This window comes from Onychomys torridus, chromosome 7, assembly GCF_903995425.1.
Source record: "Onychomys torridus chromosome 7, mOncTor1.1, whole genome shotgun sequence".
NCBI classification, from domain to species: domain Eukaryota; kingdom Metazoa; phylum Chordata; class Mammalia; order Rodentia; family Cricetidae; genus Onychomys; species Onychomys torridus.
The window spans coordinates 53,018,414-53,044,976 of NC_050449.1; the positions used below are offsets into that span (position 1 = coordinate 53,018,414).

The following is a 26,563-nucleotide window of genomic DNA, read 5'->3' on the forward strand; positions in this document are numbered from 1 at the left end:
GGGTGGTTGGGGGATGGGAAGGTGGGGTATATATTGAATCACCTAGGAGCTTTTTCAGGTTATACAGTCCCCCTACCTTAAGAATCTAATATGGTTCCCAAGTGATTTTTAACCATGTCTAATCAGGGAACCCTTGAATTAAAAGGTGAAGCTGGCTGGAGGAGGGAAGGGTTGGAGGGAAAAGTTAAGTTGCTTTCTAGGTTTATAACCTGAGTGATGGAGGATCGAGTTGGGGTGAAAAGATGAGCTCGGGTTCTGGTGTGTTGAGTGGGAAGTGCCAGTGGGCCTTTCTAGCCAGGATGCCCAGCGTGCAGCTGGAAACATGGGTCTGAGGCTCAGGAGAGAATGTGGGCTGGAGACGCAGAGGTCTGAGTCATCCCTGTGTGGATAGCTGCTGGGGCTGTGGATGTGGGTGAAGCGATTCAAGAAGAATTAGAAGAGAGAGATGAGCAGGGAGAAAATGGTGACTAGAGAACCCTAGCGCTGTCAGGGAAAGGGGCACTCAGGAGGGACAGAGTGGTGAGTGCAGAGACTATCATAGCACAGACAGCTGGGAATGTTTTCCCAGATTAGCAAACTGGATTTGAGAGATAGTGGCTTACTTAAAATCATACAACCAAGAAATGGCAGAGTTAGGGGTGTATAGCACTAAGTCTGAGTCCCAGACTGTTTAATCTAAACAACACACAGCTATATTCTCAGTTTTAGACATAAACCACAAATGTGCTACAGCAATTATACCCTCCCACCCAATTCCTCTCACTCAAAGCCTTTATGTAAGTCCAGGAGCCTAAGAAACAGGCACCACATGGAGCTACCCTGAGTCCAAGAGAGAAAATCTCGTTAGCCACTGCATCCATCCTATGCTTGCCACTGAGCTTCCTGCCATCCACTCCTTCAGGTTCCAGCACTTTCTAAACATCTGGGTTTAAGGAAGCAATGTTGGAGAGAATCTGTAATCCCAATGGGAGTGGAGGGGTACAGAGTGGTGTAAGGAGGGCTGGGACTCAGAGCCTGAGGAGCTTGCTGGGAAGAAAGAATGAGGCCTTGGGTCCAGGCAGTCATGCTAAATGGGTGTGTTGGTCCCATGTCTTTCAGATGAATCGTCCGATCCAAGTGAAGCCGGCTGCCAGTGAGGGCCGAGGAGGTAACTTCCCTGCCTGACAAACTTCAGAGTGGTACCTGAGTAGAGGATGGGTGGGCCCATTCCTGGAGTTATCCTATGCCAGGGCTTATGACTAGACCCAGCCCAGGTTAGGGGAGTCTAGAATTGTGCATCTCAAGAAATAGCTCAGCCATCTCAACTCAGACTGAGAAGGGATAGGTTCTAGAAAGCTCAGACCCAGAAGTGGCAGAAAGGGCAGAAGCAGAGGAAGGAAGCTCTTGCTGCCTTACTCCTGGAGAATGGCCATTACTGCCTTGCCAGGTGGAATTTACAGGTGCATATAAAGAAGCAAGCTGGGGTGGTTCTCCTTTTTCAGATTCCTCTGGGTCCACAGAAGGGACCTCTCATTCTTTCCCATCATGGCCTGATTAATCACCATAAAAGATAAGCTGGCACAACAGGTACTGTGAACTATAGTAAGGAACGTAGCTGTGAGCTGAGGCTCACAGAAATCTTTAAACACTCTTAGCTGCACTGTTCCATAGTAGAGTGCTGCTTCTTAAGAATGGAGAGGAGCTTTCATAGCTGTGCTCCGGTCAGCTTCCCTGCTAGAAAGGCAACACTGGCTTCTAGAGTCAGTACTTGATATCTTTCTTGTCCTTGGGTTTTAGATTATCCCAAGGTATCTGCCTACAGCCCTCCTTGCTGTCTGCTAACTCTCCCACTCTGATAAGACACTTTCTCTGTCTATCTTACCAAAGATCAGCCATTGCTTTCTTATGTGAGAGTCTAAGATTTAGGAGAGAATGCAACTCATTGATAGAGACATGTATTAACACCCTACTAATTCCTTCACACCCTCCCTTGATTTCCTGTCTGCATTCACTGGGCACTTTGGTGGCTCAGGGTTCTGTTTGGTCCCAATAAATATTCCTTCCTCCCTTTAGATTCTCTGACATCTGTCTATGATTCATAATCTCTGGTCAAGATATTATCAGCCCCACATTGCCTTGGAGAGATATGTCTAGGTTCCTTTTATCTTTCCATCTTTTTTCATCTCAGTCTTTTCCAGACAGGCTTTTCTGATGTGCCAACTGCATACAAAACATGTTCAAAAATCTCTTCTCATTGGGAGGCTCTGTTGGGATCGAGGCCATTGTTGGCCATATTCTAAAACCCTCCCCAGCCCACATATGTGAGACAGACCCACAAATAAGTCACTTATGAGTACATGAGTGAGCTGAGAAACAAATAGAATGTGCTGTATAGTTCATTCAACTATCCAATCAATATGTTCTAGGCTACTCCACATTAGGAATACAATAGCCTGGCAGATCTGGTCCCACGGAGCCCCCAGATTATGAGGGGACAGATAGGAAAACAAATAAGGGGTCACTTTTCAGTGTGAACAGTGTTTCTCAAGGAAAAGTCTAGGATGGCACTGTGGGGACACAAATAAGGGGGAGCTAACCTAGATTAGGAGGTCAAAGTGACCTCCCAGAGGCAGGTAACATTGAACAGGAGACCTCAAAGGGTAACAGAAAGTAGTTAGAGGAAGTAGGAAAGAAGAAGGATATTCCTCAGACAGGGGGAATGGCATGTTCTGAGACCCCAGAACTCAGCAAGATATGGTATAATTTGGAATCTTCTTTGGTAATTGGTCCATATGCCAAGGGATGCATGCTATTCATGATCCTGCACATCCCACCAGAATTCACAGGTGGCTGCTCAGTAACACTTCTGCTAGGCTTTGTGGCACCCGCTTGGGTGTTAACATTTTCTTCCTCCTTTTTCTGTATGAACTTTGCAGGTGTCACATCACTGACAAATTCTATACCTGATGCATCTCACCTGTTCATGTTCAGGGTAGTTCAGGGGCAGGACAAGAAATCTGGCTGAAAAGAGGGCTGCCTAACAGCCCTATTTATTACTTCAGGAGTTTTATGTTACACAGATTTTTCTTGACAACTGTTGGTTTTCAAGGGTTATGCATCTGAGCACACGCTTGAATAATCCTTGCAGATACGCAGGACCAGATTTTTCAGTGCCTTCTTGCTACATATTCAGGAAAGGAGTAAACGTAGTAAGTCTTGCAAAGCAGTTGGGCCTTTGCCATTTATAAATATTTTATTTACTGACTGATCTGTGTTCTGCAATCTCGTGTCTAATCAAAATGAGTTGCTTTTCTTCAGAGCTATCACATTTCTTCTAGATTAAAGAAATGATTTGTGTGTGTGTGTGTGTGTGTGTGTGTGTGTGTGATGTGTGTGTATATGTGCAGATATATGGGTGCCTGCAGAGGCCAGAAGTGGGCACTGGGTCCCTTGGAGCAGGAGTTACAGGCATTTGTGAGCTCCCAGGATGGGTGCTAGGACCTGCCTTCTGGGCCTCTGATAAAGCTGTAAGCCCTTGTAATGGCTGAGCCATCTTCTTAGTCCCCACACACCTCTTCTAGGGTTTGATTGCTGAATTTTAATGCTGTCTAAAATGTGAGAAGCTTGATTTTGTTCGTTTGTTTTTTGTTTTGTTTTGTTTTGGTTTTTTTAAACAGGGTTTCTCTGTGTAGCTTTGGAGCCTGGATCCTGTTCTAGAACTTGCTCTGCAGACCAGGCTGGCCTCGAACTCACAGAGATCCACCTGCCTCTGCCTCCCAAGTGCCAGGATTAAAGGCCATGTTTGCTTGTTTTTGAGACAAGGTCTCACTATGTAGCTTTGGTTGTCTTTGGACTCAATGATCCACCTGCTTCTGCCTTCCAAGTGCTGGTATTAAAGGTGTGCAGCAGCGCCCCTGGCTGAGAGCTCAATTTTTTAAAGATGATTTTTAATGTCTTGCCTCTGAAATGTAATAAACACCACCAACATGGAACAATTTTTCCCAATAAAGTATTTTTTTTTCAGTAACCTCAAGTATTCTATAATGCTGATTACAAATGTTCTTGTATTCTAAGCTGGTGAGCCTGTATATTTTTTATTATTGCTTGAGCTGAAGCCTCTAGTTTACAGCTGATTTCTATTAGTTTCTGCGTCTGAGAAGACACTTGTGTCAATGAAATCTTAATTTAAAGAATATCAAAGCTGCTGATGCCTGTAATCCCAGAATTTGGGAGGCTAGGGCAAGAGAATCGCCATGGGTTTGAGGCCACCATGGGCTATACAGTAGGATTCAGACCAGTTTGGGCTATAGCGTGAGGTCCTGTTTCAAAAACAAAACCAAACTTTTTCTTTTTTTCAAGACAGGGTTTCTCTGTGTAGCTTTGTGCCTTTCCTGGAACTCACTGTACAGCCCAGGCTGGCCTCGAACTCACAGAGATCCGCCTGGCTCTGCCTCCCGAGTGCTGGGATTAAAGGTGTGCACCACCACTGCCCAGCCCACACTTTTTTTAAAAGACATTGTCTTAAGTGAGGTAATTCAACAAGTAAAGACCCTTGTTGTTAAGCCTGATGTCCTGAGATCAATGCCTAGGACTTACATGGTGGAAAAGACAAATGTCTCTCACAAATTGTCCTCTTACCTCACATCCATGCCATGGCATGTGATCACATGTGATCACACACACACACACACACACACACACACACACACACACACACAGAGAGAGAGAGAGAGAGAGAGAGAGAGAGAGAGAGAGAGAGAGAGAGAGAGAAACAAATAATAGAATGCCACTTACAAAAGAAATCAAGGCAAATGTAATCTAAAGGCTTCCCATTTATCTTCTGGAAGGAATCATTATGTGATTTTTTTTTTCTTATAAAATGAGGGTCAGAAACTAACTTGAGGAACCCAGAAAGCTTAATATAAAATTTACGTCTTAATTATTACAACAGAAGTTACTTCAGCTTTTTGTTAACTACACTGTGAGAACACAGATAAACCCATCGGGATGACTTCTTTGGCACCTGAGCTGCAGTTCTCCCATCATCCATGTGGAAATATAAAATGAGCCTTTTGACAAAAATAGTTAAGTGTTCTCGTTTTGAAGTTTGATGACAATGCAATGTGTTCTTTTAATCAATAAACATGAAGTTTGTGGTAGTAATAATCAATGTGTATACTAATATCCTTTTAGATGTTAGTGGTAACACTGGAGATTTCATGCTTCTGTGGTGTGTGTGTGTGTGTGTGTGTGTGTGTGTGTGTGTGTGTGCTGCATATGTGTTTGCATATATGTGGAAAAGCATGTGGAATCCAGAGGTCAGTCTCATGTGTTATTTTCAGGAACTGTCCACCTTGTTTCTTTGAGACAGTTCTCTCACTGGGACCTGGGGTTCACCCCATTTGGCTAGGCTAACTGGCCAGTGAGTCCCAGGGATTTTTCCATCTCTGTCTCCCCAATACAGGGATTACAAGCACACATCACCATGCCCGGCTTCTTACACGGGTTCTGAGGATTGAACTCAGGTCCTCATGTTTGCAGAGCAAGCCCTGTCCTGACTGAACCATCCCCAGCCCCAGAACTTAGGATTTCAATCCCACAACACAATGATAGCAATACAGCAGGATCTATCTACTAGGATCCTTCTCTTCCATGGCTGCCCCTGTAAGTTTGGGGACACTTGTCTCTAAGATACACATCCACACCTACATAGGCTATGTTACTTTAATGTATCCTGGCTAGGTCTTATGAGTTCTGAAGCTAAGTTCCATGGTGTTCATAGAGTCCATACCCTGGGTCTCTACTTTTCATCCAGTGGCAATTATACATCAAACAGTAAACTATTAAAGAAAAATGAATTGAATTTCCTAGAGGGAAGCCATCTCCTATCAAATATATCATGTTTATTTCTGTATTGGTCAAACATGGCATCAAAAACTTTTCCTCCTGCATTTGGATTTATTTTTTTAATTTATTTATTTTTATTTTATGTGTATTGGTGTTTTACCTGCATGTATATCTGTGTGAGGATGCCAGATCCCCTAGAACCAGAGTTACAGACAGTTAGGAGCTGCCATGTGGGTGCTGGGAATTGAACCCTGGTCCTCTGGAAGAACAGCCAGTGCTCCCAACCTCTGAGCCATCTCTCCATCCCTGAATTTGATTTTTGTAAGGTGGGCATTACAGTGCTTTCTGAAACTGGATGTGGTGGCACATATGAATAGTCCCAGATACTTGGCATGCTAGGTAAGAGGGTCCCTTGAGCTCAAGAGTTTGAAGCTAGCTTTGTCAACATAGCAAGACCCTATCCCGATAAATTAGTGGAGAAAGTTTCCTGGGATAAAATCCCAAGGTTTTTCAGAATGGAAAATGTTATCAGAGGCAAGGATCCTAAGTTGATTGAACAATGATTACTACATAAATGGGCATTATTTGTCATTCAGCATGAGGACCACTATGAATTTTTCTTATCTATATTTTCTCTACTTTTGAAACATTAGTACTAAGTTAAACTGTAAGTATAGTCTTACAGGAAACTAATTTTTAGTCACGATAAAACTTTCAAAATCAGTGGACCACTAAATTCATATTTTTCCTTCCTTTTCAATTTTATAATATAATCAATAAATTAATAAATCATAATGGCGATTATTTTGTTCATTCTCCTTCCCAACTTGGCTGTATTTCTTTTAGCTACACAAATCTTTACACATCCAAGATGCCTAAGGTACAGAAATAGATTAAAGTAATCAATACACTCAATCAATACACTCTTTCTACTTTTTAATTAAGTAATTAATTAATTCAAAACTTGAACTTGTAATCTTCCTGTTTCAGACCCAGAGTGATAGAATTACAGGTGTGCACTATAACACTCTGATTTAACTTTGTAAAATTATCTTATTTATATGTGTGCCTACTTGTCATGTTCTCCATGAGTGTGCAGTTTCTGCAGAGCCCAGAAAAGAGTGTTGGATCCCCTGGAACTGGAGTAACAGACAGTTGTGAGACACATGTGGCTGCTGAGAATCAAAGGGGCCCTCTGTAAAAGTAGCCAATGCTCTTAACCATTGAGCCATCCCTCCAGCTTCTTAATATTTAAAAAATTCCTTATTTTTGAGATTAAAATATAATTCCATCATTTTCCCTTCATTTTTCTCTCTCCAAAACTTCCCATATACCCCTCCTTTTCTTTTCTTTTTTTTTAATTTTGATTTTTTTGAAACAAGGATTTTCTTTGTAGCCTGGAACTTGCTCTGTAGACCAGGTTGGCCTCAAATTTACAGAGATCCACCTGCCTCTGCCTCCTGAGTTCTGGGATTAAAAGCGTGTGCTGCAACAGCTGGCTGCGTATTACTGTTTTAAATCAGACACATACTTTAGCAACAACTGTTGTAATACAGTCAGTGATGGTTATCTCTATCTCTGGTCAGCAGGCTTCTTATTCTAGAAAAATATCCCTTCTCTTCCCTACAAGTCTAACTCATTAGGTTTTACAGAGAGCACTTGAGAGTTGCCTCAAGTTAACGCTTTGCTTCCTGCAATGTGTTCTGCCTCTGAAGGTTAAGAAAGCTGCTTGTCTGCACTTTGGCTGAGAACAGATCATGCTGATCGCATGTTATAACACTCTAGGGCCTTGGCTGCGGTGGAACCCAAGGCAAGCCCCCGTCAGAAGTGTTACTTTTCAGACACAGGCATGCAACCCACAAAGGAAAATGCACTCCTGAAGTGTCTTCTCACTCTAGGGCCTAGTTCACCTTTCTTGCTTAGCCCTGGCTCTCTTAGATCATAATGAAGGGTCAGTAGTATCTTGTTTCCATTTCTTGCTCTAAGTCTCTTTGTTACCATCTTCTTTAAAGTTCTTGTTTATGTTTTAATAGTAAAATATAAATAATAGGGTCCTGATAGATAGATAGATTAGTAGTTAAGAGTACTAGAGGACTTGGGTTCGATTCCGAGCACCCAGATTGCTTTGCAACCATCTGTAACTCCAGTTCCAAAAGATCTGATGCCCTCTTCTAGCATTTGAGAGCCCCAAGAACATATGTGGTGCACATACACCCATGTAGGCAAAACACCTATACACACAAAATAATATGAATTTTTTAAAAAATGTATCATTTTAACCATTTTAGTGTTACACTTACTAGTGTTAAGTATATTCACGTGTTTGTGCAACCAAACCTCCAAAGATTTTAATCTTCAAAATGTAAACAGCCTGGTGTAGTTAGAGTTTTCCTGCCTGGCCCAGTCAGGACAAATCTCTCTTACCCACCAGTCCCACAGTCGCTCAGACCCAACCAAGAAAGCATACAGAAACTTACATTGTTTAGAAACTGTATGGCTGTGGCAGGCTGCTTGTTATCTACCTTTTTTATCTTAAATTAACCCATTTCTGTTAGTCTATACTTTGCCACATGGCGTGTGGCTTACCAGTGTCTTTACGTGTTGCTTCTCATGGCGGCGGCTGGCAGTGTCTCCCCCCAGCCTTCTACTTCCCAGAATTCTCTTCTCTTTGTCCCGCCTATACTTCCTGCCTGGCCACTGGCCAATCAGAACTTTATTTACACAGAGCGATATCCACAGCACTTCCCCTTTTCTTTTTTTTTTTTTTTAAGGAAGGTTTTAACTTTTATATAGTACAATTACATATAACAAAACAATTATCAAGCAAGAATTACAGTTACAATATTAAAGAAGATATCCTATCTATTTTATATTTGTGAGTCTAAGGTTTTATATTTAATTTATCTTTTATCATAACTGAGGAAATTATAACTATCTAGTCTTTAACCATATCAAAGACCTCAGAAGGATATAATATTATCTGAGAACCGGGAGAAGGATGTAAGCATTTTTCGGGAGTCTTGTAAGAGTAGACAGAGACAGCTGGCAGCCTGGACAGTCACCTAATGTTCCTTTGTAAAGTTGGGGCATCTGTCTTTAGCCCATAGGGCTAGAGTCTCTTGGTTATTTTTTTCAGTGTCTTATAGAATGTCTGGCAGTTTCCTCTGTGAAGCAGGAACTTGAAGGACCATTTTTTTAAGCAAAGTTTAGTGGTCACCTTTCTATGGGTCCTGTATGTCCAGTTAATCAAGCAGTCCAGGCAAGAACAGTTTCTTGCCCAAATGGCTATTTTTGTCAAGGTGAAGATAAGATATGAAGTGTCTTTAATGTCTATCGTTGTCTCTGAAGTAAATCAGTGTTGTCAGGAGCAGACATGTCTCATTATCTAGAAAGTCTAAATTTTAAAAGTATTTTAAATGTCATATTTTGTAGGTCTTTGAAGTATTTGAAGATTACCTATCTATCTGAAATATGTCTATGTATATCTAGAAGACTTAACTAACATGGCTACAAGTATGATTATCATAGATGACTAATTATTAATCTATTTTTAATTATCTATTACAATTTTAAATGAGCTATATAAATATAATACCTTAAACATGAGTAGAAATATATACATAGTATAACAAAATTAACTTTAAGTTTGTATCAATAGACTAAAATCTATACCAATGTAAAACATTTTAAACAAGTTGTGGCTCTTTAGAAGTAAGTTTATTAATCTACCCTTTTATCTTATTATATTTATATCGTATCTCCTTTTTTTTTTTAGAAAGAGATTGTATTTATAATCAACCTGCTTTAAAGAAAAATATTGGTTTTTTTCTGTCCCACACCAGAGGGCTCTTTTGATTTGGGACATAAGAATCTCTTAACCTTTTTTTTTAGCAATATCTGGGTTTAGAGAAGGAGTGAGCCAATTTCATCTCTAAAGCCAGCTTGATAATTTTGGGAATGTGGGCGTAGTTTTTCTTACTATTTTCTGTTGGAGGGGGGCGCTGTATCTTATGGGGACATAAAGAAAATTTTAGGATTATAGAGTAGTCTATTAGGGTGAACCTCTGAGCCAGTTGTCTTGAAACCATTTTGGATGTCGGATCATCTGGGCCATGGTGTTATCAGAGACCTTTTAGGTGGTCTTGGCTGATCAAACCTGATGTATCTTAATCTGGAACAAATCTATAGCCTCTGGCTTTCTGTGGAAACAAAAGCAGAGACTCCTTTTTAAAGCAATATATCCTTATATCCAAATTTTGAAGTCAAGGTACCTTTAAAATTTACATATTTGTTTAACTTAACAGTTTTTACGATCAAATCTTTTTTTGTAGTTAAAAATTTTAAAGACAAGACAAACAAGATTGTTTGTGTAATATCCATCTTTGTAAGATTGAAACGCCACTGTGGCTGTTGGCTCCGCCCACCTCAGCTTTCCAACATGGCGGCGGTACAGTTTACCGCCAGCTCTGGGTCTGGAGCCATGTGTACCATCAACTATTAGAAGTAGTTTTATCAAAGCAGTGCATAGCCCAGAAATCTTTTTTTTTTTAACTAGCAAAGGCTAAATCCACCATGTAGTAGAGTAAAGTGTCATTTGTAGACTCTTCATTCCCGCCACACTGCAGGTCAGAAGCACACGCCAGGAACCCGTCATAGTAGCTCAAACTGGCAGGCTGCCTCTAACTTGAGAGAGACAATTAGGAAGCTGTTTTTAGCTCCGTCTTAAAATCTTTTTTTTTAGGTTTTAGGTGGAAATTTTTGCCCCACGTTGGGCGCCATTTGTAGTTAGAGTTTTCCTGCCTGGCCCAGTCAGGACAAATCTCTCTTACCCACCAGTCCCACAGTCGCTCAGACCCAACCAAGAAAGCATACAGAAACTTACATTGTTTAGAAACTGTATGGCCGTGGCAGGCTGCTTGTTATCTACCTTTTTTATCTTAAATTAACCCATTTCTGTTAGTCTATACTTTGCCACATGGCGTGTGGCTTACCAGTGTCTTTACATGTTGCTTCTCATGGCGGCGGCTGGCAGTGTCTCCCCCCAGCCTTCTACTTCCCAGAATTCTCTTTTCTTTGTCCCGCCTATACTTCCTGCCTGGCCACTGGCCAATCAGAACTTTATTTACACAGAGCGATATCCACAACAGCCTGGGAAGAGGACTCAGTCAGTAAAGTATTTGCCATGCAAGCCTGAGGACCTGAGTTCCATCCCAGCCTTCATGTAAAAGCCTGTCCACCTATGTGCCTCCCAGTACCGGAAGGTAGAGACAAGGAGATTACTAGATCTTTCTGGCCAGCTAGTCTAGTGAGCACTGGGTTCAGTGACAGACCTTGTGTCAAAAACTAGAATGGAAAGTGATTGAGGAAGACCCCCAGTGTCCACCTCTGGCTCCCATATCCACTCTATACATGTGCACGTGCCCTCCCCACCCCAACATGAGCACACACACAAAACCAGAACCCTGAAACTTGCCACCGTTAAACTTTTCCCATCTCTGTAGCCTCCGGCAAGCACCATTCTCTATTGGTGAAATTATTAAGGCCACTCCATGTAGTTAAGAGGGAGGTTTATTTTATGGGGTAACTTACAAATGAAGGGATAGGTTGTAGGGTCTGGCAAAGGTATGGCGCAGTCTGGCGGTGTTCTCTGGAGAACTCTGCTCAGTCTACCTCCTGCGTCCCGGAACCAAGAGAGAGCCCTCCTCCCGATCCTGGGTCTTCCGCTTCCTCCTCCGCCCCGCCTTGTGGGCGTGACCATTACCGAAGCCTCAATGGGGGTTGGAACTTCCAGGCCAATGCTGGGATGGCTATCCACTACAATTCTCCTCTCCGTTTCTAGCAGTCAGACTGCTCCCAGTAACTCACGGAAGTGAGAATAAGCCGCATCTGTCTTTTGGTGACTGTCCTACTTTGCTCAGCATATAATGTCCTAAAGGTTCATCCCTCGAGGTGAGAAAGTCAGCATGCTTCTCCTTTTTAAGACTGAACAGCAGCCCACTGGATATATATGCTTCATTTTATTTACCCATTGATCTGTTGGTGTGTTCGGCTTACTTTTACCTTTTGGCCATGGTGATTAATAGCATTATAACTGAGTATGCAGACATGTCCTTAGGATCCTGCTTTCTCAGAGGACGAATGCCACATGATCTCACTCGTGTAAAATATAAAGAGGAACTCACAGAAGCAGAATGGAATGGTGGCTCACAGTGGCTGATGGGAGAAGGGAATGGAGGAAGGAGAGACTTTAGCCAAAGGCTCTGGGTTTCTGTTAAGCAGAGAAACATGTTTTAGTGGGTTGTTACATTGCATGGTAGCTAGAGTTAATAATAATTTGTAAAAATGGCCCAGCTCACATACTGCTCCTGCAGAAGGACTGCATTTGGTCTCCAGCATCCTTGTCAGGTGACTTACGGCCATCTGTAACTCCAGCTCCAGGGAATCGAATGCCTTACTGTGGGGCTGGAGAGTGGGCTCGGCAGTTAAGAGCACTTGCTGCTCTTGCAGAGGATCCAAGTTCAGTTCCCAGCACCCATACCCAAATGATGCCCTCTTCTGGCTTCCAAAGATTCTACAAGAACATGGTGTACGTACTTATAGAAAGCAGGCACCCATATATACATAAATTTAAAAAGTGAATAACCAAAAAATCCACAAAGCCAGGTGTGGTGGCGCACACCTTTAATCCCAGCACTCTGGAGGCAGAGGCAGGTGGATTTCTGTGTATTTGAAGCCAGCCTCATGTATAAAATGAGTTCCAGGACAGCTAGGACTATATATAGCACCGTCTCAAAAATAAATAAATGAAATTTTAAGAAATGAAATAAATATTTTAAAAGAAATTTAAAAATTTACCATGAAAAGTCAAGTAGTTAAGGTGATGGATATGTTAATTAGCTTAATTTAGTCATTCCACAATGCATACATATATCAAAACATGACATTGTATCCCATGAATAGGCAAAATTATTAATGATAAATTAAAAAGAAAAATGATCTTGGAAAAAAGTACAACAAAGCTTTTAATACTTTGGCGTAAATACTTCAAAAGAGATACTGCTGGATCATATGGTAATTCTGTTTTTATTTTTGGGGGACTGCCATTACATCTTTTGAGGAAGGGCAGTGAGACAGGGTCTTATTGTGTGGCCCTGACTGGCTTGGAGCTCTCTTTGTAGACAGGCTTGCCTTGATCTCACAGAGATCCACCAGGTGCTGGGGTTAAAGGCGTGCGCCACCAAACCGAGTACTATTTGTACCACACCAACTGTGCCTCTTTTATCTTCCTTCCTAGCACCAACGTTCCAGTCTCTCCACACCTTCAGTAACATTTGTGGTGTGTGTGTGTGTGTGTGTGTGTGTGTGTGTGTGTGTGTGTGTGTGTGTGTCTTTGACAGCAGTCATTTCAGTAGGTGGGAGGTGACATCTCCTTGTAGTTTTGACTTCCATTTCCCTAATGATGACTAATATTAAAATTTTTTTCATATGCTTCTTGCTTATTGGTATGTTTTTATAGAAATATCAATTTAAAATCTTTGCCTATTGTTTGGTTTTGATTGTGTGTTTAGTTTGATTAGCTGGTTTGTTTGTTTTGAATTTTGAGACAGTGTCTCATTACATAACCCAGGCTGGCATCCATCTGGCCGTTCTGTCCTCACCTACCATAACACTACCCAGTTCTTTGCCCACTGAAGACAAAATTTTTTTTTTGGCAGCGTCTCACTACTATGTAGACCAGGCTGGCCTTGAATTCACAGAGATCTTCCTGCCTCTGCCTTCTGAGTGCAGATTAAAGGTGAGCACCATAACTGGTTAAGCCTTTTTTTGACATAGAGTCTCAGGTAGCCCAGGCTTGCCTCTATGTAAGTGAAGATGACCTTGAATGCCAAATTCTCCTGCCTTGGCCTCTTGAGTGCTGAGATCACAAGTGTGTGCCACAAAGCCTGATTTATGAAGTGCTAGAGATCCGACCCATCCTGCCAAGTAAGCTACATCCCAGGCCCTTTAAGTTTCCTGATGCTTGTCTGGCCAGGAGGTTTTGCCTGCTTGTGAAGTCTTCCTTGGCTTCTTCCACTGCAGCATAACGCCAAGGGAGAGAGCCTTTGCTGCAGCCACTGCGCCAGCAGGACTTTCTGGGTTGTCTTTGGACTGAAAAGTGAACTAAATATTTTCAGAATGGGTTTGGTGGTTGGTACCCAAAAGTTGCAACTTTTACTCATAGTCATGGCATCCCACCAATGTCAAGGCGGGTAGGTATATATAAAGGCCCCAAATGCCAGAAATGTGCACATCTCAGGTAAGGCCTTCTGGTTTTGATCAGCACCCTGGTCCCTTCTTTCTTCAGAAGACAGTCTAGACTGATTCTGGGTTCTCAAACCTATCATTGGTTACATTAGAATTCCTGAACTATATGACCAGATACACGAAGTAGCTTCATGGAGATGAACATGTGAGAGCCTAAGTCACTTGCTTGGAGTTCAAAAACATCTGATAGAATAACAAGGAGTATGATTCGGTGCCAATAGGAAATTGCAATCACACCACTGAACTATGTGGCTTTCCAATTATGTCTCAACTCCCCACTGATGTTACCTCCCTTTTTCTTACACTCCAGGAATGTAGAACTCCACAACTGATATTCTGTCTTTAGGGACCAACCCACCTTCCATGGGATACTCTTTATTTTTTTTTTTAATGTGTATGGATTTTTTATCTGCATGTATGTTTATGCACTATGTGTGTGATTGAGGCCTACAGAGACCAGAGGAAGATATTGAATCCCTTGGAACTTTAGTTAGATGATTGTCAACCATCCATAATGTGGATGCTAGAAATCAAATGTGGGTCTTCTGGAAGAGCAGTCGCTGCCCTCAACAGCTTAGTGACCTCTTGAGCCCCCATTGGATACTCTACTCTGATGGTTTTAAGTACTGGGACTGAAGTCCAGATTTTGTCATGCTATACAAGTGCTCTACCATTGAGCTACATCCCCAGCCCTCACTCAGACATTTATTCCTAGCTCTTGTAGAATCCTCTTTTTAAACAAACTGGTAGAGTTTGATTTAGAGAAAACTGATGTATCTGGTCTGTTAGCACCATCCTTTCTATCTGAAGGGGAATCAATAAGCCTTAGAGTCTTAGTGTTGGAGGCAACACTGAAGGACCCAGGCTTGCCTTTGATCAAGTCTCTTTTTTTTTTTTTTTTGTTTTTGTTTTTGTTTTTCAAGACAGGGTTTCTCTGTGTAGCTTTTCACCTTCCCTGGATCTCGCTTGGTAGACCAGGCTGGCCTTGAACTCACAAAGATCCGCCTGCCTCTGCCTCCCAAGTGCTGGGATTAAAGGCGTGCGCCACCACCGCCCGGCTTGATCAAGTCTCTTAAAATTATCCCACCATTTCTGGATTGCCTGAAGTTCATAGTCACCGTGGCCTAGCTCATCATCCTGTGAAACATTAAATCCTCGTAAAGTAGCAAAGAAAGTTCCAAGATTCAAGTGATAACCTTGGAAACAGTTAGAGAACTCAGCCCACAGGAGTGCTCTTTTAAAGATGACTTTTTTACATCCCAGTAGTCCAGAACCATAGGCTCAATGCCCTGATGTAATTGACTAAATCAAGAGGTTCTTCCTGAGACAGGAGGGTCAAAGGCGCCTGTCATAGCTTTGCTGTGGCAACCTTTGCTCCACACTCCACCATGGGCAGAAAAGGGCAACATGAAGTTTAAATGAAGGATGGGAAGGCCGCTGTCCACACACACCTCTTCACTATGTTAGGAGCTTCATCTAAGCTTGTCTTCTCTCTTCTCACACAGGGCTACCAGGATGCTGGCCCAGGAGGCATGACAGCTTCCAGACCCTATCAGTGACACTACTCTACTGTAAATTAGAGCACTGTGAAGCTCCCTTGAGACTGTGGAGGTTCTGGGATCTTCTCCAGACACTTCCAGGCCTTTTGCAGACATGGGCATATTTTAATGTCAAAGCTCAGAACAATAGCACAGACTTCTTGACGTCTGATGTTGGACATTTCCCTGACCACTTGAGCTTGTTCTTCAATGTTAGGGCAAAGCCATTAATTTCATAATATTTACGCAAGGCTCAAATCCACACTGATGCTGCCTTCCATCTCCTCCCATTCCTGGAAGGCTGAGCCCCATCTTTGACATTGCTTAGTGACTTGCATGCCCCCTTGTTCTTTCCAGTCTTCTTGGGTTATCTGGAACTCTACCCTCTATCTTTTAATGGTTTCGAAGAGCTTTCCTTGGATTGCACAGTGAAGATTTCAGCTCCCTTTTCTGGCTTCAGTCCAGGCATTTCTGATTTTCTCTCACATCTTTATTTTTACCCTAATACTTTATTACATTGATTGATTTATTGATTTTTGTGTGTGTGAGAGAGAGAGAGAGACAGACAGACAGACAGACAGAGAGACAGAGACAGAGAGAGAGACACAGAGAGAGAGACACAGAGAGAGGGGTAGCATAAATTTGGAGTTCAGAGACAACTTGTGGGAGTCAGTGCTCTCCTTTCATTATGTGGGTTTCAGGGATAGAACTCAGGTTCATCAGATGATTGATAGATAGGTAGATAGATAGATAGATAGATAGATAGATAATCAGGTCCATCCTTGTCAACAAGTGCTTTTACCCACTGAGCCATCTCACCAGCACCATCTTAATATTTTTGCTGAAACAATATATTTCGCCACTTTTTTAAGAGGTTGGGAAACCAGGGATCTGTTCCACGGGTTCAATTCTCCCACTACCACCTGTAGAAGCAAAAAGAAACCATCCATAGGATTGAATTCTTACCCCGCAAGCTTGTGAGGTAGTAAAGGGGTTTAAGAGCTGGATTTTTCTGAGCTCTGGAATCTTAAAGATAAAACCTGAAGCCTGGCCAGATGGTGGTGGCAAACGCCTGTAATCCCAGCATTCGGAAGGCAGAGCCAGGAGGATCTTTGTGAGTTCGAGGCCAGCCTGGGCTACCAAGTGAGTTCCAGGACAGGCGCAAAGCTACACAGAGAAACCCTGTCTTGAAAAACAAAACAAAACAAACAAACAAACAAAACCTGAAGCCTGATTCCCAACCAACCCTTCTTTCCCAGTGTTCTTCGTGCCCTACATTGGCAAGCCCCACCCCTAATTCAGAGGCTTACATTAGAAAGAATCCAGACTATAACAATGAGTCCATTGGATCCTACCCTTCAGTCTCAGCTTCCTAGACAGTGCTGCAGAGGTCCGACTTGGAAGATGTATAGCTAACCCCTAATTCAAACCCACGCCCTCTAACTTTCCTCGTGGGACAGAGACTCAGCTTACAATCCCGTCCCTTTCTCTGCCACTCCCACAGGCAATGCGGGTGCATGGAGAGATCCCTTGTTTTTTGATGATCATCTAGGTTACAGACAGAATGTGTTCTTCCAAGGCATTACCACACCAGAGGAAGGATCAGGGCATGAGAGAATGAGATGTCAAAGAGGAGGTCACAGGGCTCGGTGAGGGCCCTGGAAGTTAGGCAAGGAGATGGGAGGGGCCAAGTCTGGGGATTAGGAAAGGGGCTGGGGGGCTCAGCAGACACAAGGGGGGAAATGCTAATGTCAGAAGCTCAGAAAACCAAACTTTCTCTGTAGGTCTTTGGCTAGATTTGGTGCTGGGGCTAAGGATTCACCATTCCAGTGCTGAGTGTCTAAGGCTAAAACAGTAGAGTAGGATCGCTGTGTTCTGTGCTGGTGTTTGTTTGTTTGTTTCTTTAACAGAGCCCTCCTTAATTTAAGCAAGAAAGGGCAGTGATTTGGCCATTGCCAGCAGGCTGACCAGTAAGGTCATAGTCAAGCATCCTTCCTCCAGCGTTCTGAGTCTCCAGCAGCATTGCACAAGTCTAACAATAAAAAAAGGTCAAAATATAACATGTTGTGTATAGGGCTCTGCCCCCAAAAGGCATCAAGACTGTGTAGCTCCCCACAAGACACAGAGTCTCTGTGAGCTTCTGCAGGATCCAGGTTTCATGATGGAAATCTTAGCCGAGTTTCTTCCCTTTGCATCTGCCTGTAGGTCACCCTGCTCCTCAAAGAGACCCAGCTTTAGGGTCCCATGACCTTCTCACTCCCTACACATCTTCCTAGAGTTAGACTGGTGAGCCACCTTCCCAAGCTCCACAGGCGACTCTGGGGAGTCTAGGAACACTTGGGGTCCCCAGGTCATTCCTGGCTTTGTCCCCAGAGGACCGGAAGCTGTTTGTGGGGATGTTGGGCAAGCAGCAGGGTGAGGAGGATGTCAGACGTCTGTTCCAGCCCTTCGGCCATATCGAGGAGTGCACTGTCCTGCGGAGTCCTGATGGTACCAGTAAAGGTGACCTGATTACCCCTGGGTTTTCCCGGTGACCTTTTCTTACCCTTTGACTCCTGTAGCCTGAGTCATTCCATTCTTTCCTGCACCAGGCTGTGCCTTTGTGAAATTCGGGAGTCAAGGGGAAGCTCAAGCTGCCATCCAGGGACTGCATGGTAGCCGGACAATGACGGTGAGAGCAGGGACCTGGGCTGAGGCTGAAGCCAGCGGGGTGGGAACCTGTTCCCTTCACCTAACAGGCTCTCCGCGTTGGGTAACCTGCTGGGAAAGGCGCTGGGCTTAGAGCTCAGTCAGGGTCAGTACAGGTCACCATATCCTTCCTCTGCCCAGGGCGCCTCATCCAGCTTGGTGGTAAAGCTGGCAGACACCGACCGCGAGCGCGCGCTACGGAGGATGCAGCAAATGGCTGGCCAGCTGGGCGCCTTCCATCCAGCGCCTCTGCCTCTCGGAGCCTGTGGCGCCTACACCACTGCGGTAGGTGCCTGCCTCGGGCCCAGAGAGGATAGGACCTGGCTCCGGGTCGGGAGATAAGGCAATTACCAGCCGCTGAGGCCTCTACAGTCGCCCTTCTTCCTTCCCCAAGATCCTGCAACACCAGGCAGCATTGCTGGCGGCGGCGCAGGGTCCCGGGTTAGGCCAGGTGGCCGCGGTGGCCGCCCAGATGCAGCACGTAGCGGCCTTCAGCCTGGTGGCTGCACCACTATTGCCTACAGCAGGTAAGGGACCCAAGAGACTGAAGCCATGGTTGAAAGGACCCATTAAGTGTCACTTCCTGACTCTCTTACCTCCATCTACAGCCAACACGTCACCTGGTGGCAGTGGCCCTGGTGCACTCCCCGGCCTTCCAGCGCCCATGGGGGTCAATGGATTCGGCTCCTTGACCCCCCAGACCAACGGACAGCCAGGCTCCGATACACTGTATAACAACGGGCTTTCCCCTTACCAAGGTGGGTCGCCCTACCCTGCTGACTCAAACCTGGAAATGGAGTGAGTGGAAGTGAGACATTTCAGGCAAGGTCCTGCTTGGGGGAAGGGATTCCCCTTCTTCCCTGCTACCTTTCACAGTGGTCCTCCACCTCCCACACTCCCACCCAGGGTCTCTCCCCTGGCCCCTGGCCTCTGACCCCTGCCCACCTGCCTTCATCGTGGGCCTTGGGCCCCCTTTCTCTCCAGCCCAGAGCCCCGGTGTGGCTGACCCCCTGCAGCAGGTCTACGCCGGGATACACCACTATGCAGGTTTCACTATGCTGCCCAGCCCGGGGGTGGGAATGTGGGGTGTTAAAGGGCCGCAGAACGGAATAGGGAGATTGTGGGAGGGTTAGGCTCTGTTCTGAGGAGTCAATTCTTCCATCCTGTTCAGTTCCCAGCCCCCAGCGACCTGTCTTGGGACAAGGGTTATGGTGAAGGGTTGAATCTGTCAGAGGTGGCCAGGCACATAGGGATCTGTTTGGGAAATGGCTCTTGTGGGTCACTGCCCGCTCCCACCTCTGTCTCCAGCAGCCTATCCCTCGGCCTACGGCCCAGTGAGCACAGCTTTCCCCCAACAGCCTTCAGCTCTGCCTCAACAACAAAGAGAAGGTGAGGGACTGGGGGCTGGAGAGCAGGGGTTTGTATGTGTGGGGGTGCCCCTTGGGGTCCTTCCCCTGAATAAGCCTGCTACTGTTCCCGCAGGCCCCGAAGGCTGTAACCTCTTCATCTATCACCTGCCTCAGGAGTTTGGGGATGCAGAACTCATACAGACATTCCTGCCCTTCGGAGCCGTTGTCTCTGCCAAAGTCTTTGTGGATCGTGCCACCAACCAGAGCAAGTGTTTTGGTGAGCTGATCCATCCCTGCTCCTCAGGATTCCCTAGGGGATACTTAAGGCTTCCAGAGACTGAATATTATGGGACAAAGTATGGGCACAGCAAGCCTTATTTCAGATCACCTGAGAATCTTGGGTAACTAGAGTGTGTGAATTCAGGAAGGTTTCAGCTTTGGGGTTTGTCCAGAGCAGATAAGTCTGGGTTTAGAATCATGAGTTGCCTTCAGACCCCAACTGCTGATCTGAGGCCAGATTGGGAGGAGTGGAGTAAAGCAGCCGACCCAAATCAGGGAAACACTGACCAACACCCGGTCCCTTCCCCGACCAGACTTACTTCCCATCTTTCTAGAAATCACACCTTTAGGAATGATTTGCCTCTATTAAGCATGTGTCTATGCTTATGTATGCATCCATGCTCACATAGTTAAGCAATGGAAAGATACATATGTGATGGACCTAGCCTGGAAATTAGAGAAAGGAGACCCTGGCAAGCTCAATTCCTAGCTAATGTGTCTGCCCACACCCTCCAGGGTTTGTTAGTTTTGACAATCCAACCAGTGCCCAGACTGCCATCCAAGCCATGAATGGCTTTCAAATCGGCATGAAGAGGCTCAAGGTCCAGCTAAAGAGACCTAAGGATGCCAACAGGCCTTACTGATCTGCACTCACTGATCAGTCACAGACAGGTGAGTCTTTGATGAATGTCAGGCAAATGGGACCCAGGCAAAAAAGACCCTGCCAGCTTTATGACATTGGGGTACTGCCCTTTGAGAAATCCAGGACTAAAGAGAAGAGGCAGGGAAGGACAAGGGGAACAGAGACTGGGATTTTCTTTCAACCCAAAGTCCAAGATGAATTAGACAACCTTGGTGTTTCCAGCCTTGGAGAGACAATTTTTAGGAAAATTCAGCCCAATATATTCTGGCAACAGCTATAGGAGGCCACAGAAGCAGTGAGCCCATATAGGAGGGCTGTGGTAAAAATGGGGTTTGGTTCAGTTCATGAGGACCTCATGGATCGTAAGTCCTGACTTTATGGTGAAGGGGATGGAACCACTGGGCAGTCTGAATGAAGAACAGAGCAGCTAATGTGGAGATGAAGGGAGAGAGGTAAAGATCCTCAATAGACCTGCAGGGCTTCATGGACAATGAGCGGTGAGGTGACAAGGGCCAGTTTTCCCAAAGGGTCATAGGAGGCTGCCTGCAACTTGGAGAGTTGTGCAGTCCTTGCAGGTCTGCATGGCCTCAGCTCACTCCAGCTGCCCTAGAAACTTCCTGCAGGACATTGACCACAATGATCTGCCTATGAATCAGGCAGGGGCTGGCTTCTGTGGCCGGGATGCTGCCAGGTAGAGAAACCCAGACATTTAGCTGAGATGTCACAGAGGGGACAGGCTGCTCTTATCTTACCCTCAGTGACCTTTGCCTCCTCCCGCCCCTGTCTCCTTATCAATTAATACCTGACAACAGAAACTGAAGAGTGAGAAGGAAGGAAAAAGAAAAGCACAGAAACGCTGGAGCGGCCCTACCGGAAGGAGTGGCGGCAGACGGAAGTGGACCGGACCCAGGGCTGGCGCCTGGGGCTCAGGCCACTCATCATGTGGGTTGTTCCACGGAGCGCTCAAGCTGGCAGGGTGACCAGTGCTGGCTGAGGACCGACTGGTCTAAGGGAACCAGCAGAGGGCCTGGGGGTGCCAAGGGCTTCTCCACAAGGGAGCCCAGACTTGCTTCGTTCAAAATCATATCATTCCTTAGTGTTTAGGGACCAAAGGACTATTGCTTTTTTTTAAGAATATATATATATCTATATAAATTTAAACAAAGAAGAGAAAACAGAAGAGAGACAAAAATGATAGTATAGAGTCTCATAAAAGCGGCCTTTAAATACCCCTAGGAGACAGGGTGAAGGAGACCCTTGATAGCCCAGCCTAGGCAGAGGAGGCTGTGGAAAGATGTCCTGTGTCTCATTCCTTCTGAAGCTACTTCCTTACCCTGCCATTTAAAAAAAATGGAAAAGGATGTGAAGTCTAGACTCATATTCCAGCAAGAAGAGGGTTATGGAAGCAGTGAACCCACAATCCCCAAACTCCGACAGTATCCCTGATGAGGCTTCAAGAGGAGCTCAGGCCTGCTCTGCCTTCTGCTCTCCAGGGAGGGCCCCAGCCATCAGAATGGGAACCTGCCTTTCCTTCCCGATGCTCTTTCCTGCGGAGCCCCAGCCTCCCCAGGCAGGAAGAAAGAGGGAGCCTTTGCCTTCCCAGCCCAGGCAGACCGAGGCCGCGCCTTGGCTGAGCTGAGACACCTCCTGTTTCCCTTCCTCTTGCGACTGCCCCAGTGTCCCCTAGCTCCAGACCACCTTCTGTCTCTTAGTCAGTCTGCCCACCTGTAAAGTAGACTCAAGATATATGTAGAGGGCTGTGACAATGGATACGGAAGGTCTGCTGCTGTAAATACTGCCTTTGAGAAGGGGATAATTTTCACTTTGTAGAAGCTTCAGAATTAGAGGTCCCTCTTTACCCAGGACCCAGGAGGGAAGTAGATGTTTTGCCAAAATACTAATTCATTCCTTTAAAGAGTACATCTTTCCTATGCAAGTGTGTCTCACATGTGCTTACCCAAGGTGCTTTTAGATGGTGAGCAGTGTTCAGCTTAGAAGTGGTGTGTGCTCTGTCTGTCTGTCCTTGTCTGTCTGTTGTATACAGTGGGTGCCATATAAAGCTGATCAACAGTGGTGCTTCCTGCCTGCTTCTGTGAGATGGGCAAAGATTCAGCTTAGAACACCACAGTTCACCTTGCCTTGACCAGCCCTTCCTGGGCCTGTGAGGCCTAGGACACATTTTTTTTCCCTGAGGGAATAATTTACATTCCCACCCCTAAGTCATGGATTAACCTAGTTCAAAGCTCCACAGAATGGGGCTACTCTGGTCCAACACTGGAGGTCTGCCATCTGATAACACTGGGACAGTGAAGGATGTGGGTGGAAAAGAGAATAATGCCCTCCAGGCACTTTCTAAGAAAACCTGTTTCCACCTGGTCCTCTGTCTTTGAATGGTTTTTGGAAGTAATGAGAATTAAAACTAGATTTGTCAACCACATTACCAGGTTAGCTGTGGTTTACATCCACAAATAATTGCCAGCTGGGAGAGGAGCTGATGTGGAGGCACATATACACCAGCATGGTGCTAACCCACAGATGAGTGCCTTGGGTACAGGTGGAGATATGCAACATCTGCCCATTCAAACAAAGAGATATTCATGGGCCTAGGGACACAGCTCAGACAATACAGTGTTTACCTTGTGTGCCCAAGGTCCTGAGGTCAATTTATCAGAACTCACATTCAAACAAACAAGCAAACAAACAAACAGGCATGCACTTGTAACCTCAGCACTCAACAGAGACAAGTGGATCTGTGAGGTCCACTGGTCAGCCATCCTAGCCAAACTGGTGAGTTCGAGGACAATGAGGGACTCTATCTCAAAACAGCTAAGCAATGATAGCTGAAGTTGTACTCTGGTCTCTGCATATATGTGCACATGCACAGGCATGCACAGAAACACACTTCAGGTGTTCACCTAAAAGCAGACCATTCTCTCAGTGCTAGATGCTAAGCACTGTTCTAGGGCTCAGGCTACTACCAAGTAGCAGGAGTTAAGAGGAAACACAGACTATTAAAGCACATATGATAGAGGGACGTGTATGGTCTATAGCAAGAAAACTACTAACCGAGGCCTAACGTTGGGCAATCTAAGAAAGTCTTCCTTAAGGTTAAGGTGCAGAGTCATCAGGAAGGAACTGGGATATTCAAACAAAGTCTTTGAGGAAATGCATAATTTTGAGAAGGTGTTTATAGCCAAGAAATAATAATCACTTATTTCAGATTCTATTACTTTACAAATAAGTCAAGACCCTTTTACCGTTTCTAACTCTACCCTGAACCTTAACTCAGTACTGAGTCATGTCAAGGCATTTGAAACAATATGGAACTTACTTTATTTCATACTGTAGGGTATGAGTGAGGGATTGGCAAATTCTAGATCCCCAAGCTGCAGGTGTTGAAGAGTTGTCCAGACAAAATGATGATACAGAGCCATATGTGGCTCACAAAGCTTAAAGCATTTATCTGGTCCCATAGACCCTTGGTAAGGTAATGGAAGACTTGTAGAATGTTGAGTTTGAGCAACATAGTGTTGTGTCTTTGTTTGTGTGTTCATGTAATAGTCTGGCCCTTTTCAATTGCAAGTACCAAAACCTAAACACAAACATCTTTAGGTCATTAGGAAATTAAATAGCTTGCATAAACAATTGGTCAAAGGATAAATTCCTGCCTCTAAGCATTGCTGGGTCTAGGGCTTTAAATGATGATGTCTCTACCTCTTTATTCCACTTCCTTTTATATGTTGATCTCACTACTTCTAGCTCTAAAATCCTAAGGAAGACTTTCCTCAGCCTTGAGCATGTGCATACCTCTAAGATAGAAAACTGGGCCATTTTCCCAGGTCTGTGAGGAAGGTGAGAAACACCTCAGCAAAGGGAAAGATAATCAACAGATGAGCAGGTTCCACCTAGCACATTTTACCTTTTATTGCACCTAAACTTTTATTGACAAACATACACTTCCCAAACCGTGTCTGGCTAACTGTAATAATCCTGGGTCCAATTGAAGCATACACAGTCATTTTCTGTGTATATGAGAGACAAAGCAGTTATGTACACAATTGCTTTACCCAGTCTTGATCCCCAAGTGATATCTGATTCTTGATCAGGTCCAGATGTGTCCTGAAGATTTTGCAGTATGTGGCCAAAAGGCCTGATTTTTCACCCCTACAATAACTAATATAAAATAATGGAGAGAGACAGCTGGGTGGTGGTGGTGCATGCCAGGAGGCAGAGGCGGAGAAAACCTGTCTAGAAAAGAAAAAAGTGGAGGAAGACTAGAGCATTATTTTTTAAAACTCTTCCATTTTAAATAAGACAAAAGAGAAAGTAATGGACTCCAGTCTGTAATACCTCCTTCTAGATAGCAGGATGACTGTTCCAGATACTTTCCATTGGGAATATCTCCTTTCTTGACCTTTTGTGGACATCCCTGAGAAAATGGCTTTTCTAGAATCAAAGCATCTCTCACCCAGTTCTTCATGGACTTGGATCTAAGGATTGCCTTAGCAATTCAGCAACCCAGGTCTATTTGCCGGCTGTGAGGATTGGCTGATCCCTAGGCTCTCTGTAGGCTAGTAAAACTCCCATGGTTTCCAGACCTCTGCTGAGTGCTCATCCTTGAGTCTTGATCTGGCCGTCACAAATTATACTTCTTAGCAACTGTTCTAGGTTCACTTCTGTTGTTGTGATAAAAAAAATGCCTTGGCAAAAAGCAATTTAGGAGAGATAGGGACTTATTTCATTTTATAGTTCCAGGGTATAGTCCGTCATTGTGGGACATCAAACAGGAGTTTCAGAGCTCTAGGCATATTACATTCACAGGCAAGAGCAGAGAGAACTGGGTGCAGACCTGCTCAATGGTTTGCTTATACTCAGCTTGGTTTCTCTACTTTCTCACGACCCTTTGCCTAGGGACTAGTGCAAAGACCCACGGTGGGATGCTTCCTACATCAGTTAAGACAATCCCTCACAGATATGCTCACAGGCCAATTCAGTAATATACAATTCCTCATTAAGACTCTTCTTCCATGTGATTCTGGGTTGTGTCAAGTTGACAGAGATAACCATAATGGCAACAGGTCACGATTTGAGCCTTCCTCTACTCCTCAGCTTCCTGGTTCTCTAACAGACCATCTATCTTGCTGCCCCTTCAGAGACAACTCCCATTCTGTTCTTGTATGGCTCATATTCCAGCAACCTTGGCCTTCACTGACTAGTCGAAATCCCTGACTTCTAGGCCTCAGCCTCCAGAAGATGCTTAATGCAGGACTGAGGCGACCACACAAGTGCTCAACCAGCCATCAGTCTGCAGCTTCCTGAATGCCTCTGCCACCAGCCTTAGCCAGTTTTTACGTGGAGGCTACATCAAGGACTCCTGAGGAGGCTCGGTCAGCTAATCCTGAATCTGGAACCCTTTGACAACCCAAATAGCTTGGAGACTGTGGGCAGAGTCTTCAGCCCTCAACAGATTTCTTTCCCTAGATGCAACCTAGGTATCCCAAATGCAGAGGAAAACGGCGTTTGGTCTGAGATGAGCATGGTTACCTCTGACTTCAGAAACAGCTCTGGGGGCTGGAGAGATGACTCAGCAGTTAAGAGCACTGGCTGCTCTGGCAGAGGTTCTGAGTTCAATTTCAGCAACCACAGAGTGACTCACAACCATCTATGATAGGATCTGATGCCCTCTTCTGGCATGCAGGTATGCATGCAGAGCACTCATACATAAAAAATATGTGTATATGGCTGGAGAGATGGCTCAGTGGTTAAGAACACATACTGCTCTTCCTGAGGACCTGAGTTCGATTCCCAATACCCATATCAGGCAGCTTACAACTGCCTGTAACCCCAGCTCCAGGGGATCTCACATTTCTGATCTTTGTGAGCACTTGTATTCATGTGTACCCCCCATGCACATAATTAAAATAATGAAAATTTTA

At 44.7% G+C, this 26,563-nt stretch overlaps 1 protein-coding gene across 10 annotated transcripts in view; it reads left to right on the forward strand.

Moving 5' to 3' along the window:
• Positions 1 to 24,838, forward strand: part of Celf6 (CUGBP Elav-like family member 6) — a 36,653-nt gene extending 11,815 nt beyond the window's left edge. For 6 of the 10 annotated variants that reach the window (XM_036192820.1, XM_036192821.1, XM_036192825.1 and 3 more), the window contains 10 exons: positions 1,099 to 1,147; positions 18,042 to 18,170; positions 18,260 to 18,339; positions 18,498 to 18,641; positions 18,751 to 18,883; positions 18,965 to 19,114; positions 19,341 to 19,403; positions 19,665 to 19,982; positions 20,501 to 20,656; positions 21,440 to 24,838. In XM_036192820.1, coding sequence (XP_036048713.1) covers positions 1,099 to 1,147; positions 18,042 to 18,170; positions 18,260 to 18,339; positions 18,498 to 18,641; positions 18,751 to 18,883; positions 18,965 to 19,114; positions 19,341 to 19,403; positions 19,665 to 19,982; positions 20,501 to 20,628 — 1,194 coding nt within the window. In that variant the 3' untranslated portion in view covers positions 20,629 to 20,656; positions 21,440 to 24,838. The remainder of the gene's footprint in view (positions 1 to 1,098; positions 1,148 to 18,041; positions 18,171 to 18,259; positions 18,340 to 18,497; positions 18,642 to 18,750; positions 18,884 to 18,964; positions 19,115 to 19,340; positions 19,404 to 19,664; positions 19,983 to 20,500; positions 20,657 to 21,439) is intronic. The other 4 variants (XM_036192830.1, XM_036192824.1, XM_036192828.1 and 1 more) reach the window with 3 other exon arrangements.
• The last annotated feature ends 1,725 nt before the right edge of the window (positions 24,839 to 26,563 follow it).